Genomic DNA, 16,560 nt, shown 5'->3' with positions numbered 1-16,560 from the left:
AAGAAAAGAATAGCAACAACTCTCTGAACAGAAAAACGACCACTTTCTGGAAGACAGGACGTGTGTGCAGAGAAGTGAATCTGAGGCAACATTCGGGAGGATAGACGGCGGGGGTGGGGGCTTCTGTCAGCGGCTACCAGCAAGTGATAGAGCCTCGGAGCACAAAATCAGAACTTTTACAAGTCAGCTCCAATGAGGGACGTCGGTTGCTCCAGTGGCTAAGCGGGGGGTGGAATCCTCCCAGGACAGTGTGGTCTCAGGACCCTCCGGGTCACAGAAAGACCAGGGGTGCCTGAGTACGGCAGAGCTCCCAGGTATCGGAGCGGGGAAGCCGGCTGCAGAGACGGAGCCGAGGCGCGGGTTCTCAGCTCGGGGTGGCCTTAAACTGTGATCCGCGGCCCAGTCGGGCTACTGCTCCTCCAGCAGGGACCCAACAAGCGGCAGATCCAGGGAGACTCCCCTTCCTCCCCCAGGAGGAGCCGCCCGGGAGCGCACCGCAGGGATCTGCTGGGTTTGGAGACTCCACACGGGGTCGGGTGCCAGAGATAGAAACCCTCGGTCACAGGCCAGGTGAGCACAGAGTGCGGCTAGAGACCGGGGAGACGGGAGTGACTGACTGCTTTTCTCTGGGGGCGCACTGAGGAGCGGGGCCCCGAGTTCTCCGCTCCTCCGGGCGGAGATTGGGAGGCCACCATTTTCACTCTCATCCTCCAAAGCCAAACGCAAAGCTTGCAGGGAACAAAACCTCCCGAGGGCAAACCGGAGATTGTGTAGCCAGGACCCGACAAGGGCGGGGCAATTCCGCCTCCGGCAAAGACATTTGGGAACCACGGCAGCAGGCCCCTCCCCCAGAAGTTCAGCAAGAACAGCCAGCCAAGACCAAGTTTACCGATCAGTGAGAACAGCAGAACTCCAGCGCTAGGGGAATACTGCACATAGAATTCATGGCTTTTTTACCATGATTCATTAGTCTTTCAAAGTTAACTTTTTTAAACTTTTTTTTTGAATTTTTCTTTTTCCCTTTTCAACCAACATCTTATCAATCCCTTTTTCAAAAAAAACATTTTTATTTTTCATTTTTAGTCATATTTTATCCTTTCATAGTAGTTACCCTTATTTTTGGCATATATATATAAGTTGTTCTCTCTTTAAAATTTTGAGATACAGTTTCTTCTAACATATCAAAATATACCCTAAATCTCTAGTGTATGGCTTTGTTCTAGTCTCCTGCCTGATCACATTCTCTCCCCTTTTTCTTTCTTTCTTTCCTTTTTTTTAAATCCTCTTCTTTCTTTTTTCAAACACCTTCTTATCAATTCCTTTTTTAAAATTTTTTATAATTTTCATCTTTACAGACATATTCCATCCCTTCATCGTATCAACCCTTATTTTCTACATATATAAGTCTTTCTTTCTTTAAAATTTTAGGAGGCACTTTCTTCTAACAGACCAAAATACACCCAAAATCTAGTGTGTGGCACTGATCTATGCACCAGCCTGATCATATTTGATCATATTCTGTTTTTTTTGTTTTGTTCTGCTTTTGTTTGTTTTTAACTTTTTCTTTTTTTCCCCTCTTTCTTTTTTCTTTCTTTCCCTTTCTTTTCCCCTGGTTTCAAGGCTTTTCTGATTTGTTTAGAGTATATTTTCTGGAGACTTTGTTAACCTGTTAGAATTTTGTTCTCTCATTCATCTATTCTCTGGACAAAATGACAAGACGAGAAAAATCATCTCAACAAAAAGAACAAGAGGTAGTACCGTCTGCCAGGGACCTACTCAATACGGACATTTGTGTGATGTCGGACCTAGAGTTCAGAATCATGATTTTAAAGATACTAGCTGGGCTTTAAAAAAGCATGGAAGTTATTAGAGAAACACTTCCTGGAGAAATAAAAGAACTAAAATCTAACCAAGTCAAAAACAAAAAGGCTATTAAGGAGGTGCAATCAAAAATGGGGGCACTAATTGCTAGGATAAATGAGGCAGAAGAGAGAATCAGCGATATAGAAGACCAAATGATGGAAAATAAAGAAGCTGAGAAAAAGAGAAATAAACAACTACTGGATCATGAGGGCAGGGTTCGAGAGATAAGTGATACGGTAAGACTAAACATTAGAATAATTGGGATCCCAGAAGAAGAAGAAAGAGAGAGAGGGCAGAAGGTATACTGGAACAAATTATAGCAGAGAACTTCCCTAATTTGGGGAAGGAAACAGACATCAAAATTCAGGAGGCACAGAGAACCCCTCTCAAAATGAATAAAAATAGGTCCATCCTGACATCTAATAGTAAACCTTACGAGTCTCAGAGACAAAGAGAAAATCTTGAAAGAAGCTTGGGAGAAGAGATATGTAACCTATAATGGCAGAAACATTAGATTGCCAAAAGACCTATTCAGAGAGACCTGGCAGGCCAGAAAGGACTGGCATGATATCTTCAGAGCACTAAACGAGAAAAATATGCAGCCAAGAATACTATATTCAGCTAGGCTCTCATTGAAAATTGAAAGAGAGATTAAAAGCTTCCAGGACAAACAAAAACTAAAGGAATTTGCAAACACAAAACCAGCCCTCCAAGAAATAGTGAAAGGGGTCCTCAAAGCAAAGAGACAGGCTAAAAGCAGCATACACCAGAAAGGAACACAGACAATATACAGTAACAGTCACCTTACAGGCAATACAATGGCACTAAATTCATATCTTTCAATAGTTACCCTGAAAGTAAGTGGGCTAAATGCCCCAATCAAAAGACACAGGCTATCAGATTGGATTAAAAAACAAGACCCATGAATATGCTGTCTGCAAGAGACTAATTTTAGACCCAAAGGCACCCCCAGATTGAAAGTGAGGGGGGGGGGAACCATTTACCATGCTAATGGACACCAAAAGAAAGCTGGGATGGCAATCCTTATATCAGACAAATTAGATTTTAAAACAAAGACTATAATAAGAGATGAGGAAGGACACTATATCCTACTTAAAGGGTCTATCCAACAAGAAGATCTAACAATTGTAAATATCCATGCCCCTAACATAGGAGGAGCCAATTATATAAGGCAATTAATAACAAAAGCAAAGAAACACATTGACAACAATACAATAATAGTGGGGGACTTTAACACCCCCCTGACTGAAATGGACAGATCATCTAAGCAAAAGATCAACAAGGAAATAAAGGCTTTAAACGACACACTGGACCAAATGGACTTCACAGACATATTCAGAACATTCCATCCCAAAGCAACGGAATACACATTCTTCTCTAGTGCCTATGGAACATTCTCCAGAAGAGATCAGATCCTAGGTCACAAATCAAGTCTCAACTGATACCAAAAGATTGGGATTACTCCCTGCATATTTTCAGACCACAATGCTTTGAAACTAGAACTCAATCACAAGAGGAAAGTCGAAAAGAACTCAAATACATTTCCAACCAGGAAATTAAAGAAGAATTAAAAAAATTCATGGAAACCAATGAAAATGAAAACACAACTGTTCAAAATCCTTGGGATACAGCAAAGGTAGTCCTAAGAGGAAAGTATATAGCAATACCAGCCTTTCTCAAGAAACAAGAAAGGTCTCAAATACACAACCTAACCCTACACCTAAAGGAGCTAGAGAAAAAACAGCAAATAAAGCCTAAACCCAGCAGGAGAAGAGAAATAATAAAGATCAGAGCAGAAATCAATGAACTAGAAACCAAAAGAACACTAGAACGGATCAACGAAACTAGGAGCTGGTTCTTTGAAAGAATTAACAAGATTGATAAACCCCTGGCCAGACTTATCAAAAGGAAAAATGACCCAAATTAACAAAATCATGAATGAAAGAGGAGAGATTACAACCAACACCAAAGAAATACAAACAATTATAAGAACATATTATGAGCAACTCTATGCCAGCAAATTAGATAACCTGGAAGAATGGATGCATTCCTAGAGATGTATCAACCATGAAAATTGAACCAGGAAGAAAGGGAAAACCTGAACAGACCTATAACCACTAAGGAAATTGAAGCAGTCATCAAAAATCTCCCAACAAACAAAAGCCCAGGGCCAGATGGCTTCCCAGGGGAATTCTATCAGACATTTAAAGAAGAATTAATACCTATTCTCCTGAAACTGTTCCAAAAAACAGAAATGGAAGGAAAACTTCCAAACTCATTTTATGAGGCCACCATTACCTTGATCCCAAAACCAGACAAAGACCCCATCAAAAAGGAGAATTACAGACCAATATCCTTGAGGAATATGGATGCAAAAATTCTCACCAAAATACTAGCCAATAGGATCCAACAGTACATTAAAAGGATTATTCACCATGACCAAGTGGGATTTATCCCTGGGCTGCAAGGTTGGTTCAACACCCGCAAATCAATCAACGTGATACAATATATTAACAAAAGAAAGAAGAAAAATCATATGATCCTCTCAATAGATGCAGAAAAAGCATTTGACAAAGTACAGCATCCTTTCTTGATCAAAACTCTTCAGAGTATAGGGATGAGGGTACATACCTGAATATCATAAAAGCCATGTATGAAAAGCCTACAGCGAATATCATTCTCAACGGGGAAAAACTGAGAGTTTTCCCCCTAAGGTCAGGAACGCGGCAGGGATGTCCACTATCACCACTGCTATTCAACATAGTATTAGAAGTCTTAGCCACAGCAATCAAACAGCAAAAAGAAATCAAAGGCATCCAAATCGGCAAAGAGGAAGTCAAACTCTCACTCTCTGCAGATGATATGATACTTTATATGGAAAACCCAAAAGACTCCACCCCAAAACTGCTAGAACTCATACAGGAATTCAGTCAAGTGGCAGGATATAAAATCAATGCACAGAAATCGGTGGCATTCCTATACACCAACAACAAGACAGAAGAGAGACAAATTAAGGAGTCGATCCCATTTACAATTGCACTCAAAACCATAAGATACCTAGGAATAAATCTAACCAAAGAGGCAAAGGATCTGTACTCAGAAAACTATAAAATACTCATGAAAGAAAATGAGGAAGACACAAAGAAATGGAAAAACGTTCCATGCTCATGGACTGGAAGAACAAACATTGTGAAGATGTCAATGCTACCTAGAGCAATCTACACATTCAAGGCAATCCCCATCAAAATACCATCCACCTTTTTCAAAGAAATGGAACAAAGAATCCTAAAATTTGTATGGAACCAGAAGAGACCCCGAATAGCCAGAGGAATGTTGAAAAAGAAAAGCAAAGCTGGCGGCATCACAATTCCGGACTTCCAGCTCTATTACAAAGCTGTTGTCATCAAGACAGTATGGTACTGGCACAAAAACAGACACATAGATCAATGGAACAGAATCGAGAGCCCAGAAATGGACCCTCAACTCTATGGTCAACTTATTTTTGACAAAGCAGGAAAGAATGTCCAATGGCAAAAAGACAGTCTCTTCAACAAATGGTGTTGGGAAAATTGGACAGCCACATGCAGAAGAATGAAACTGGACCATTTCCTTACACCACACCCAAAAATAGACTCCAAATGGTTGAAAGACCTAAACGTGAGACAGGAGTCCATCAAAATCCTAAAGGAGAACACAGGCAGCAACCTCTTCGACCTCAGCCGCAGCAACTTCTTCCTAGAAACATCGCCAAAAGCAAGGGAAGCAAGGGCAAAAATGAACTATTGGGATTTCATCAAGATAAAAAGCTTTTGCACAGCAAAAGAAACAGTCCACAAAACCAAAAGACAACTGACAGAATGGGAGAAAGTATTTGCAAATGACACATCACATAAAGGGATAGTATCCAAAATCTATAAAGAACACTTGTCAAACTCAACATCCAAAGAACAAATAATCCAATGAAGAAATGGGCAGAAGACAGGAACAGACATTTTTCCAAAGAAGACAACCAAATGGCCCACAGACACATGAAAAAGTGCTCAACATCGCTCAGCATCAGGGAAATCCAAATCAAAACCTCAATGAGATATCACCTCACACGAGTCAGAATGGCTAAAATTTACAAGTCAGGAAATGACAGATGTTGGCAGGGATGCGGAGAAAGGGGAACCCTCCTACACTGTTGGTGGGAATGCAAGCTGGTGCAACCACTCTGGAAAACAATATGGAGGTTCCTCAAACAGTTGAAAATAGAGCTACCATACGATCCAGCAATTGCACTACTGGGTATTTACCACAAAGATACAAATGTAGGGATCCGAAGGGGTACGTGCACCTCAATGTTTATAGCAGCAATGTCCACAATAGCCAAACTGTGGAAAGAGCCAAGATGTCCATCGACAGATGAATGGATAAAGAAGATGCGGTATATATACACAATGGAATATAATGCAGCCATCAAAAGGAATGAGATCTTGCCATTTGCAATGATGTGGATGGAACTGGAGGGTGTTATGCTGAGTGAAATAAGTCACTCAGAGAAAGACATGTATCATATGACCTCACTGATATGAGGAATTCTTAATCTCAGGAAACAAACTGAGGGTTGCTGTAGTGGTGGGGGGTGGGAGGGATGGGGTGGCTGGGTGATAGCCATTGGGTAAGGTATGTGCTATGGTGAGCGCTGTGAATTGTGCAAGACTGTTGAATCACAGATATGTACCTCTGAAACAAATAATGCAATATATGTTAAGAAAAAAAAGAAGAAGATAGCAGGAGGGGAAGAATGAAGGGGGGTAAATCGGAGGGGGAGATGAACCATGAGAGACGATGGACTCTGAAAAACAAACTGAGGGTTCTAGAGGGGAGGGGTGTGGGGGGATGGGTTAGCCTAGTGATGGGTAATAATGAGGGCACATTCTGCATGGAGTACTGGGTGTTATGCACAAACAATGTATCACGGAACACTACATCAAAAACTAATGATGTAATGTATGGTGATCAACATAACAATAAAAAAATTTAAAGAAAAAATGTATATAGACTTCTAGCTAAGTATTTCACATACCAACAATAAAGATGACAGACTACCTTATTTTAAATATGCAAATAATGTGAAACAAAAATAGGAAAAAAAAGATGTACCAAAGTGTGTGAATTTTGAACTGATTTGTATCATTTCACACGAGACTAACGTAAAGAAACTTTCTAAATTTAATAAGTTGTTGTCCTTTATAAATAAAGTCCTGTGTTAAAAGTTTAAGTATTAGGAAAAACCCCTCTAATTTCATATTGGTCACCAGATAATAACAAAAATAAAAGTTCATTTTTTAATAGCCAAAAATGATTTATTTAATCTGAAATTACTAATATTCATACTGCCTAACTAAAACCAAATAGAAAAAGAGGACAAAAGATTTTATAGGGGCACCTGGGTGGCTCAGTTAAGCATCTGCCTTCAGCTCAGGTCATAATCCCAGAGTCCTGGGATTGAGTCCTGCATCTGGCTCCCGGCTTGGCAGGGAGCCTGCTTCTCCTTCTCCCTGTGCCCCTCTGCCTGCTCGTGCTCTTTCTGTTGCTCTCTTGCTCAAATAAAATAAATAAATAAGTAAATTATACTTATATATATGTATTTTTTTAATAAAAAAGGGGTGCTTGGGTGGTTCAGTCAACTAAGTGTCTTTTTTTTCCAAGTAGGCTCAACGCCCAGCATTGAGCCCCATGCAGGGCTTGAACTCATGACCCTGAGATCAAGACCTGAGCTGAGATCAAGCGTTGGATGCTTAACCGACTGAGCCACCTAGGTGCTATGTAAGCATCCAACTCTTAAAAAAAAAAAGTATTTTATAAAAAAGAAGACTCTAATTCCATCTCTAACATACAAAGCAATCATTTTAAATATATTTTTCTGGGACTAAGCCTATGTCTTTCCTTACTGTTTAAAAAAGAAAAAACCCTTATAAATAAATTCATAAAATAAATTCAACTTTAAAACCAGCAAAATTGGCACAACTCCACGATACATAGCATATGCTATTTTATGTATAGAAACACAAAAAGAGAAAAAGAAAACATAATAAAAGAAACTTACCTACTTCTTCTTCTTCATCATTAGATATTATATTATATAGTGTGTCCAAAGCATAACCTATTATTTCAGAATCCGAACTGGAAAAAAGAAATTATTACACTTACACACTGCTGAAGTGTAGACTGTCATGACCATTTTTAGACAGTTATTTAGCAAGACAGTATAAAACATTAATCCAAAATCTACGCTAAGAAAATACCAGAGTAGAAACTTAAAGAACATATTAAGGTTACTTATAATAGTGGAAGATTAGAAGCAATGTAAATGTAGAATACTAAAAAAAAGTATACAGCAATGAAAAACAGTATTTTTAAAGAATGTTTAATGACATGGTAATTAAAACACCCTTGATGTAATGCCAGCAGAAAAAATTAAATATAAAAATTAATGTACAGAATGGCCCCATTTAGCAAAAAATACATATACGCTCCTATGTGTGTCTGTGTGTCTATATATATATTTTTTTAAAACAACTTGTAAATAAATTTGTAAAGTAAATTCAACTCTAAAACCAGCAAAATTGGTATAACTCAGGTAATTTTATGGGTATGTGTTTATGTTTATATACATGTTTTGTGAGATATATATTTAACAGTGTTATCCCCGGTTGGACTACTAGAATTTGTTTCCCTGCTCTATACTTTATTTTCTAAAAACAAACACACAAACAAAACAAAAAACTTATGGTAAAAATACTACTGTTTATAAAATCAGGGAGTATGAGATTGTAGTTGTTCATAGACAAATTTTGTTGTTTTTTTTTTTAAAGATTTATTTATTTGAGAGAGAGAGAGAGAGGGAGCACAGCGGGGAGTAGGGGCAGAGGGAGAAGCAGGCTCTCCGCCAAGCAGGGAGCCCAATGCATGGCTTGATCCCAGGACCCTGGGATCATGACCTGAGCTGAAGGCAGATGCTTAACCAACTGAGCCACCCAGGCATCCCTAGATATTCCTGAAATAAAGGTTAAGAAACAGATTTTTGAAAACATTTACTGCACATTTACTATGTGCCAAGCACCATGCTTGGAAATAGGGTGTAGTATTAGCTAGTCAATGTGTGAAATCGTAATTGTATCATGTTAGGGGCTGCTTGGTGTTTTATTGTGCCTCTTAGACAACAAAGCTAAGCTTCTATGAGCCCTCTCGCGTTTCATTCCCTTTCTTGTGCTAAATTAAATTCCCTTTCCATTTGCCTCTGATACTTATTTATTGCTTTCTGTTTTCAAAGTGTTCGGAGTTATTTTTTTTTAACTTCATGGAGTGCAAAGAAAGGTCTGTATTCTGCAGCCATCTCCTTCCACGTCTCATCTTCATTACTGTTTTTTTGTTTGTTTGCTTTGTTGTTTTAAGTAAACTCTATGCCCAACCTTGAGCTTGGGGAACTCATGACCCTAGAGATCAAGAGTCACATGCTCTATGGGATGAGCCAGCCAGGTGCCCCTCTTCATTACTGTTTTATGCTTCTTCTCCTGGCCTTTCCAACTAACACTCCCAGAATTCTTCCACTGAATCTCCTTCATCCTTGGCTGCATCAGAAAGCTTCCTTTCTTGACATGGCTTGAAACTCTCCATCTGTCCATCTGTGGATCTGCTTCTTTTATAGTCATATTGAGGAGAGACTGCTCATTTTCTTAAGTCCTACACTTAGAGCCTGAAAGTTGTCTAATTTCTCACTGTTTCCAAACCATGACACCTAGATAGTAATTCTAAAAATTGAGATACAGGGGCGCCTGGGTGGCTCAGTCATCAAGCGTCTGCCTTTGGCTCAGGTCATGATCCCAGCGTCCTGGGATTGAGCCCTGTATTGGGCTCCCTGCTCCATGGGAAGCCTGCTTCTCCCTCTCCCACTTCCCGTTTGTGTTCCCTCTCTCACTGTTATCTCTCTCAAATAAATAAATAAAATCTAAAAAATAAATAAAATAAATAAAAATTGAGATATAATTTGTATACCATAAAGTTCACCCTTTTAAAGTATACATTTCAGTGGATTTAGTATATTCAGAGTTGTGCAACCATCAGCACTATCTAAATCCAGAACATTTTCTTTTTGCTTTTTTTTAAAGCTTTTTAAATTTTTTTTTAAAGATTTTATTTATTTATTTGTCAGAGAGAAAGAGAGAGAGAGCACAGGCAGGGAAAGCTGCAGGCAGAGGGAGAAGCAGGCTCCCCACTGAGCAGGGAGCCCGATGTGGGGCTCCATCCCGGGATCCTGGGATCATGACCTGAGGCAACGGCAGATGCTTAACTGACTGGGCCACCCAGGCATCCCTAAAGCTTTTATTTTTAAGCAATCTCTACACCCAACACGGGGCTTGAACTCACAACCCCGAGATCAAGAGCTGCATGCTCCATGGAATGAGCCAGTCAGGTGCCGCCCCAAAACCCAGAACATTTTCATCACATCAAAAGAAAGCCCCGTATCCATTAGCCATCATTCCCTATACCCTCCTCCCCCCCAGTGCCTGGCAACCACTAATCTACTTTCTGTGTCTATAGATTTTGGGGGGGTTTTTTTGAGGGGGACGGGTGGGGGGAGAGAAAGAAGGAAGAGAATCTTAAGCAGGCTCTATACCCAGCATGAGCCCAACTCAGGACTTGATCTCACAACTCTGAGATCATGACCTGAGCCGAAATCAAGAGTCAGCCACTGAGCCGCCTGGTGTCTATAGGTTTGACTATTTGGGACATCTGATATAAATGGAAACATGCAGTACATGACTTTTGTGTCTAGCTTTTTTCTCTTAGAACAATATTTCAAGGTTCATCCCTGTTGTAACACATATTAGTATTTCATCCCTTTTTATGGCTCAATAGTCCATTGTAGGGATATACCTCCTTTTGTTACCCATTTGTCAGTTGATGGACATTGGGGCTATTTTCATTTTATTGGCTATTATGAACAATGCTGCTATGAATTTTGATGTACTAGTTTTTGTGTGAACATGTTTTATACATAAGAATGCAACTGTCAGGTCATGTGGTAACTTCATGTTTAACTTTTTGAGGAACTGGCAAAGTTCCACAGAGGCTGCACCATTTTATATTCCCACCAGCAGTGTTTGAAGGTCCAGTTTCTCCTCAGCATTATTTGTTATTGTCTCCTTTTTTTACCCTTAACAGCCATCCTAGTGAGTGCAACTTGGTGTCTCATTTTGGTTTTGATTAGTGTTTCCTTAATGACTAATTATTTTGAGCATCTTTTCATGTTTATTGACCATTTGTATACTTTTTTGTTGAAATTTGTATTCAAATCCTTTGCCTTTTTTTAATATTTTATTTATTTGAGAGAGAGAGAGAGAGATAGCTAGAGAGAGCACAAGCAGGGAGGAGAGGGAGAGGCAGCCTCCCCGACATGGGGCCCAAACCCAGAACCCCAGGATCATGACCCAAGCCAAAGGCAGACGCTCAGCCAACTGAGCCACCCAGGTGCCCCATCTGCCGGTTTCTAACTGGGTGACTTATCTTTTTGTGGTTGAATTATATATGTATTCCGGATATAAGGGCCTTATCAAACATATGATTTGCCTATACCTTCGGCCATCCTTTGGGTTGTCTTTTAACTTTCTTGATAGGATCCTTTGAAGCATAAAAGTTTTTAATTTTGACAAAGTCCAGTTTATCTGTTTTGTCTTTCCTTGCTTATGCTTTTACTGTCATATTTAAGTAACCATTGTCTAAGCCAAGGTTTTGACAATTTATGCCTATGTTTCTTCTAAGGGTTTTATAGCTTTAGCTCTTACATTTAGGTCTTTGATCCCTTTTTTTTTTTTTTAAATTTCATTTATTTCTGTGACAGAGAGAGACACAGCAAGAGAGGGAACACAAGCAGCAGGGAGGGGCAGAGGGAGAAGCAGACTTGCTGCTAAGCAGACAGCCCGATGCGGGGCTTGATCCCAGGACCCTGGGATCATGACCTCAGCTGAAGGCAGACACTCAACGACTGAGCCACCCAGGCGCTCCTCTTTGATCCCTTTTGAGATAGTTTTTGTGTATGGTGTGAAGTGAATACTTAGTTGTCCCAGGACCATTTGTTGAAGAAATTGTTCTTTCTTTTCATCCTTGCCAAAAATCAGTTCAAATGAATGTTATTTTATTTCTAGCCTTTTTATTTTGTTGAGCTTTATGTCTATCCTTATGCCAGTGCCACAGAGTCTTGTTTATTATCATTTTGTGGTAAGTATTAAAATCAGGAAATATGAGCCCTTCAACTTTGTTCTTTTTCAAGGTAGTTTGGGATCTATTCTGGATCCTGTGCATTATGATCAGCTTGTTAATTTCTGCAAAAATGGCAACTAGGATTTTTATAGTGATTATCTGAATCTATAAATCAAGTTGGGGTGTATTACTACCTTAATAATATTCCTTCTTTCTGTCCATGAACACAGAATGTCTTTTCATTTATTTGCGTCTTGGGTAATTTCTTTCAATAATGTGTTGTGGTTTCCAGTGAACAATTCTTGTACTTTTTTAGTAAAATTTATGTCAAAGTATTTTAATCTTTTTTATGTTACTTAAGTGGAATTGTCTTCTTAATTCCATTTACTGATTGTTCATTGCTAGTGTACAGAAATATAATTTTTTATATAGAGCTTATATCCTTCAATTTTGCTGAATTTATTAGTTCTGATAGTTTTTTAATGGATTCCTAAGGATTTTCTATATACAAGATCATATCACCTGTGAATATGTGTAATTTCTTTTTTTTTTTAAGATTTTATTTATTTTTGAGAGAGAGAGAGTGTGTACAAGCAGGGAAAGAAGCAGGCAGAGGGAGAGGGGAAGCAGGCTCCCCGCCCAGCAGGGAGCCTGATGTGGGGCTTGATCCCAGGACCCTGGGATCATGACCTGAGCTGAAGGCAGATGCTTAACTGTCTGAGCCACCCAGGCACCCCGAATATGTGTAATTTCTTATGTGTACTTCTTCCTTTCCAATCAGTATACCTTCTATTTCCTTTCCTTGCCCAATTGCTTTAGCTAGAACTTCCATTTCAGTGTTGGATAGAGGTGGCTAGAAGGAACATCGCATTGTGATCTTGTTTCTGATCTTAGGTGGAAAGCATTCAGTTTTTCACCATTGCATCTGATGTTTTGGGATTTTCATAGATTCTCTTTATCATTTTGAGGAAATTTCCTTTCTATTCCCAGTTCCTTAATATACTCTTAAAAGATGTTCCTCGGGTGCCTGGGTGGCTCAGTTGGTTAAGCGACTGCCTTCTGCTTGGGTCATGATCACAGAGTCCTGGGATCGAGTCCCACATCGGGCTCCTCGCTCAGTGGGGAGCCTGCTTCTCTCTCTGACCCTCTCCCCTCTCATGCTGTTTCTCACTCTCTCTCTCAAATAAATACCTAAAATCTTAAAAAAAAAAGTTCCTCAAAATTTCTCAAAAACAAAATGATAAACAATATTTTTTATAAATAATAATTTTAAAGCCTACTTAATTTGAGATTTACATCTGGTTGTGATCCCCTTTGTCCATCATCTTAGCTTTCATTTATCACTCCTAATCACTTCTTCATATTCACTGAATCTTTGTGTCCTGTGTCTCACTCTTGCTTTCTACTCTAAATGCCATCATCATCCATCATGCTTTCAAAATCTATCGGGGCACCTGGGTGGCTCAGCCAGTTAAGCGTCTGCCTTCGGCTCAGGTCATGATCCCAGGGATCCCTGGGATTGAGTTCCGCATCGGGCTCTCTGCTCAGCAGGGAGCCTGCTTCTCCCTCTCTCAAATAAATAAGTAAAATCTAAAAAAGAAAAAGAATAATATCTACACATTCATTCTCAGCTGTGCACTTAAAATGACAATCACTTTACATAACAGGTAGCATTCTATTTTCCATACTGAGATGTTAGTCATTTCATTACTAACTTTGTAAGACTCAGTGAGAAAAGGTGTACATAGAATAAAAAGGAAAAATTATAGATTATATGTATGTATAATCATCACACTAAAGTTTTTTTGATCTAGGATCCATTTTCTCTAACCTAGAATATTATTGAAAGCAGATAACTAACTTTAGTTTAGTAATTGTTTTCAATTGATGCTATAACAAATTACCACAAACTTAGTGGCTTAAACAAAACAAATATATTATCTTAAAGTTCTGGAAGTCAGAAGTCCAAAATGGGTCTCCCTGCACCAAGATCAAGGTCTCAGCAGGGCTGCCTTCCTTTCTATAGGCTCTAGGGGAAAATCTGTTTCTGTGCCTTTTGCAGTTCTCTAGAGACCCCCTTCTTCCATCTTCAAAACCAGCAAGGATAGGCGCAGACCTTCCATATCACCTCATTCTGACCTCTTTTGCATTCCTGTTCCACTTTTAAGAAACCTTGGGATTACACTGGGCCCACCAGGATAACGCAGGATAATCTCTCCATCTCAAAGTCCTTAATCATATCTGCGAAGTCCCTTTTGCCCTCTAAGGTAACATTCATAGGTTGTGGTAATAAGGATGTGAACATCCTTGGGGGGGCTATTATTTTGCCTACCACAGCTACTCACTATGATGTCAATAAAACAGATAATCCTAACACATCCAATGCATTTATTCAAATGCATTAGAATTAGCTGGCTTCGAAAAGGTAGTCAGTGTGGGTTGTACTGTCTGAGAAGAGGAAAAGTCCTAACTGGTATGAACAAGCAGTTGGGCATTGCTGAAATATAACTGAAAAAGAGGCTCTGAGGTTAGACAGGCAATACCAAGACATTTAAAAAGCTTATATGCTTTGCTTTGTTTAAGAACTTAGACTTCAGGGGTGCCTGGGTGGCTCAGTTGGGTGGGCGTCTGTCTTGGGCTCAGGTCATGATCCTCATGGTCCGATCCCAGCGTCTTGGGATCAAGCTCCGAGTTGGGCTCCCTGTTCAGCTGGGAGTCTGCTTCTCCTTCTCCCTCTGCCCCTCCCCCTGCTGTGCTCTCTCTGTCTCTCTCAAATAAATAACAAAATCTTAAAAAAAAAGAACTTAGACTTCACATTGCACTGAGCTGCTGAAATGCATTAAGTAAAAAAAAGTTTATACATCAGACTTATAATGCATAGACTGAATGGAGGCAAAGAATACAGTTTGGAGGTAGTGGTGGTTTTTTTTTTTTTTTTTAATTTTTTTATTGTTCTGTTAATCACCATATATTACATCATTAGTTTTTGATGCAGTGTTCCATGATTCATTGTTTGTTCATAACACCCAGTGCTCCATGCAGAAGGTAGTGGTGGTTTTAAACTATGTTCAAGGGGCGCCTGGGTGGCTCAGTCATTAAGCGTCTGCCTTCGGCTCAGGTCATGATCCCAGGGTCCTGGGATCGAGCCCCGCATCAGGCTCCCTGCTCAGCGGGAGGCCTGCTTCTCCCTCTCCCCACTCCCCCTGCTTGTGTCCCCTCTCTCGCTGTGTGTCTCTCTGTCAAATAAAATAAAATCTTTAAAAAAATAAATAAATAAACAAACTATGTTCAAAAACTCTTTGATACAGATCCCTTTAAGGGATGGAATCTAATTCTCCTCCTCTTAGGCGTACGCTGTATTTATTAACTTGCTTTTAACAAACAGAATGTGGTAGAATTGATGGTATGTGACTTGTGAGACTAAGTCCTAAAAGGCCTTGTGGCTTTCTCTTTGCTCTGTCTCTAGGATTGCCTGTTCTGGGAGAAGCCAGTTACCATCTCATAAGGACGCTCAAGCAGCCTTATAAAGAGAGCAACATGGTGAGGTAATGAAGCCTCCTGCCATCAGCAAAGTAAGTGAGCCATCTTGGAATCAGATCTTCCCAACCGAACCTTCAGATGACTGCAGTACTGGCTGAAACCACCTAGCTAAGTCACTGCTGAATTTCTTCTGATCCACAAAAAGTGTGAGATAATAAATATTGATTATTTTGAGGTACCAAGCTTTGAGGTAATTTGTTATACAGCAAAAATAATAATAATAATAAAGATAACTAATATAGTGGCTCTGAAAATGGTTTCAGTGATTGATACTGAGCCAGAACTGAAGATTAAAAAAGGAAATCAGGAGAAATTCATGGATTCCAGCCTTTGGTTTTGGTCTAGATGAGCGTAATGGGTTAAGGAGAGGGCTAAGTTCAGCACGAATCCTATAGTTTCTTGCCTGAATGGAAAGGCACTACCAACTAGGCTGGACTTGGGTCAAAAGGCAGTTGAAGGAGATGGTGGGAGGAGGCAGTTAGGAGCAGGAAAACAAGAGATAAATTAACTCTTGAACATTCTGAATTTGAGATATCTGTGAGAGATCTTGATATGGTAAAAATGTCCACTGAGCAGTTAAAGGTTATAATATATATTTAATTAGAGGTAAGATTTTTGAAAGCTATCCATGCACAGCTGTTAATTAAAACCAAAGATGCAGGGTGTCTGGGTGGCCCAGTTGGTTAAGTGCTTGAGTCTTGGTTTTGGCTCAGGTGGCGATCTCGGGATTGTGAGATAGAGTCCTGCATCAGGCTCTGGGCTGAGCATGGAGTCTGCTTAAGAATCTCTCTCCTTCAGGCTCCTGGGTGGCTCAGTCGGTTAAGCAACTGCCTTCGGTTCAGGTCATGATCCCAGGGTCCTGGGATTGAGTCCCACATCGGGCTCCCTGCT

General features: G+C 39.9%; 1 protein-coding gene and 1 long non-coding RNA gene across 3 annotated transcripts in view; one reads left to right on the top strand and one right to left on the bottom strand.

Moving 5' to 3' along the window:
• LOC141372617 (uncharacterized) overlaps positions 1-15,838 on the top strand; it is a 40,981-nt gene extending 25,143 nt beyond the window's left edge. Inside the window, exon 3 of the long non-coding RNA XR_012377946.1 lies at positions 15,596-15,838. This is a non-coding gene — a long non-coding RNA (uncharacterized lncRNA). The remainder of the gene's footprint in view (positions 1-15,595) is intronic.
• USO1 (USO1 vesicle transport factor) overlaps positions 1-16,560 on the bottom strand; it is a 99,117-nt gene that overhangs the window by 57,558 nt on the left and 24,999 nt on the right. For both annotated transcript variants that reach the window (XM_025886932.2, XM_025886933.2), the window contains exon 4: positions 7,976-8,052. In XM_025886932.2, coding sequence (XP_025742717.1) covers positions 7,976-8,052 — 77 coding nt within the window. The remainder of the gene's footprint in view (positions 1-7,975; positions 8,053-16,560) is intronic.

This window comes from Callorhinus ursinus, unplaced genomic scaffold (genome assembly GCF_003265705.2).
Source record: "Callorhinus ursinus isolate GAN/ISIS: 27379988/994484 unplaced genomic scaffold, GSC_fseal_2.0 scaffold4, whole genome shotgun sequence".
NCBI lineage: Eukaryota > Metazoa > Chordata > Mammalia > Carnivora > Otariidae > Callorhinus > Callorhinus ursinus.
This window is presented reverse-complemented; position numbering and strand designations above follow the sequence as displayed.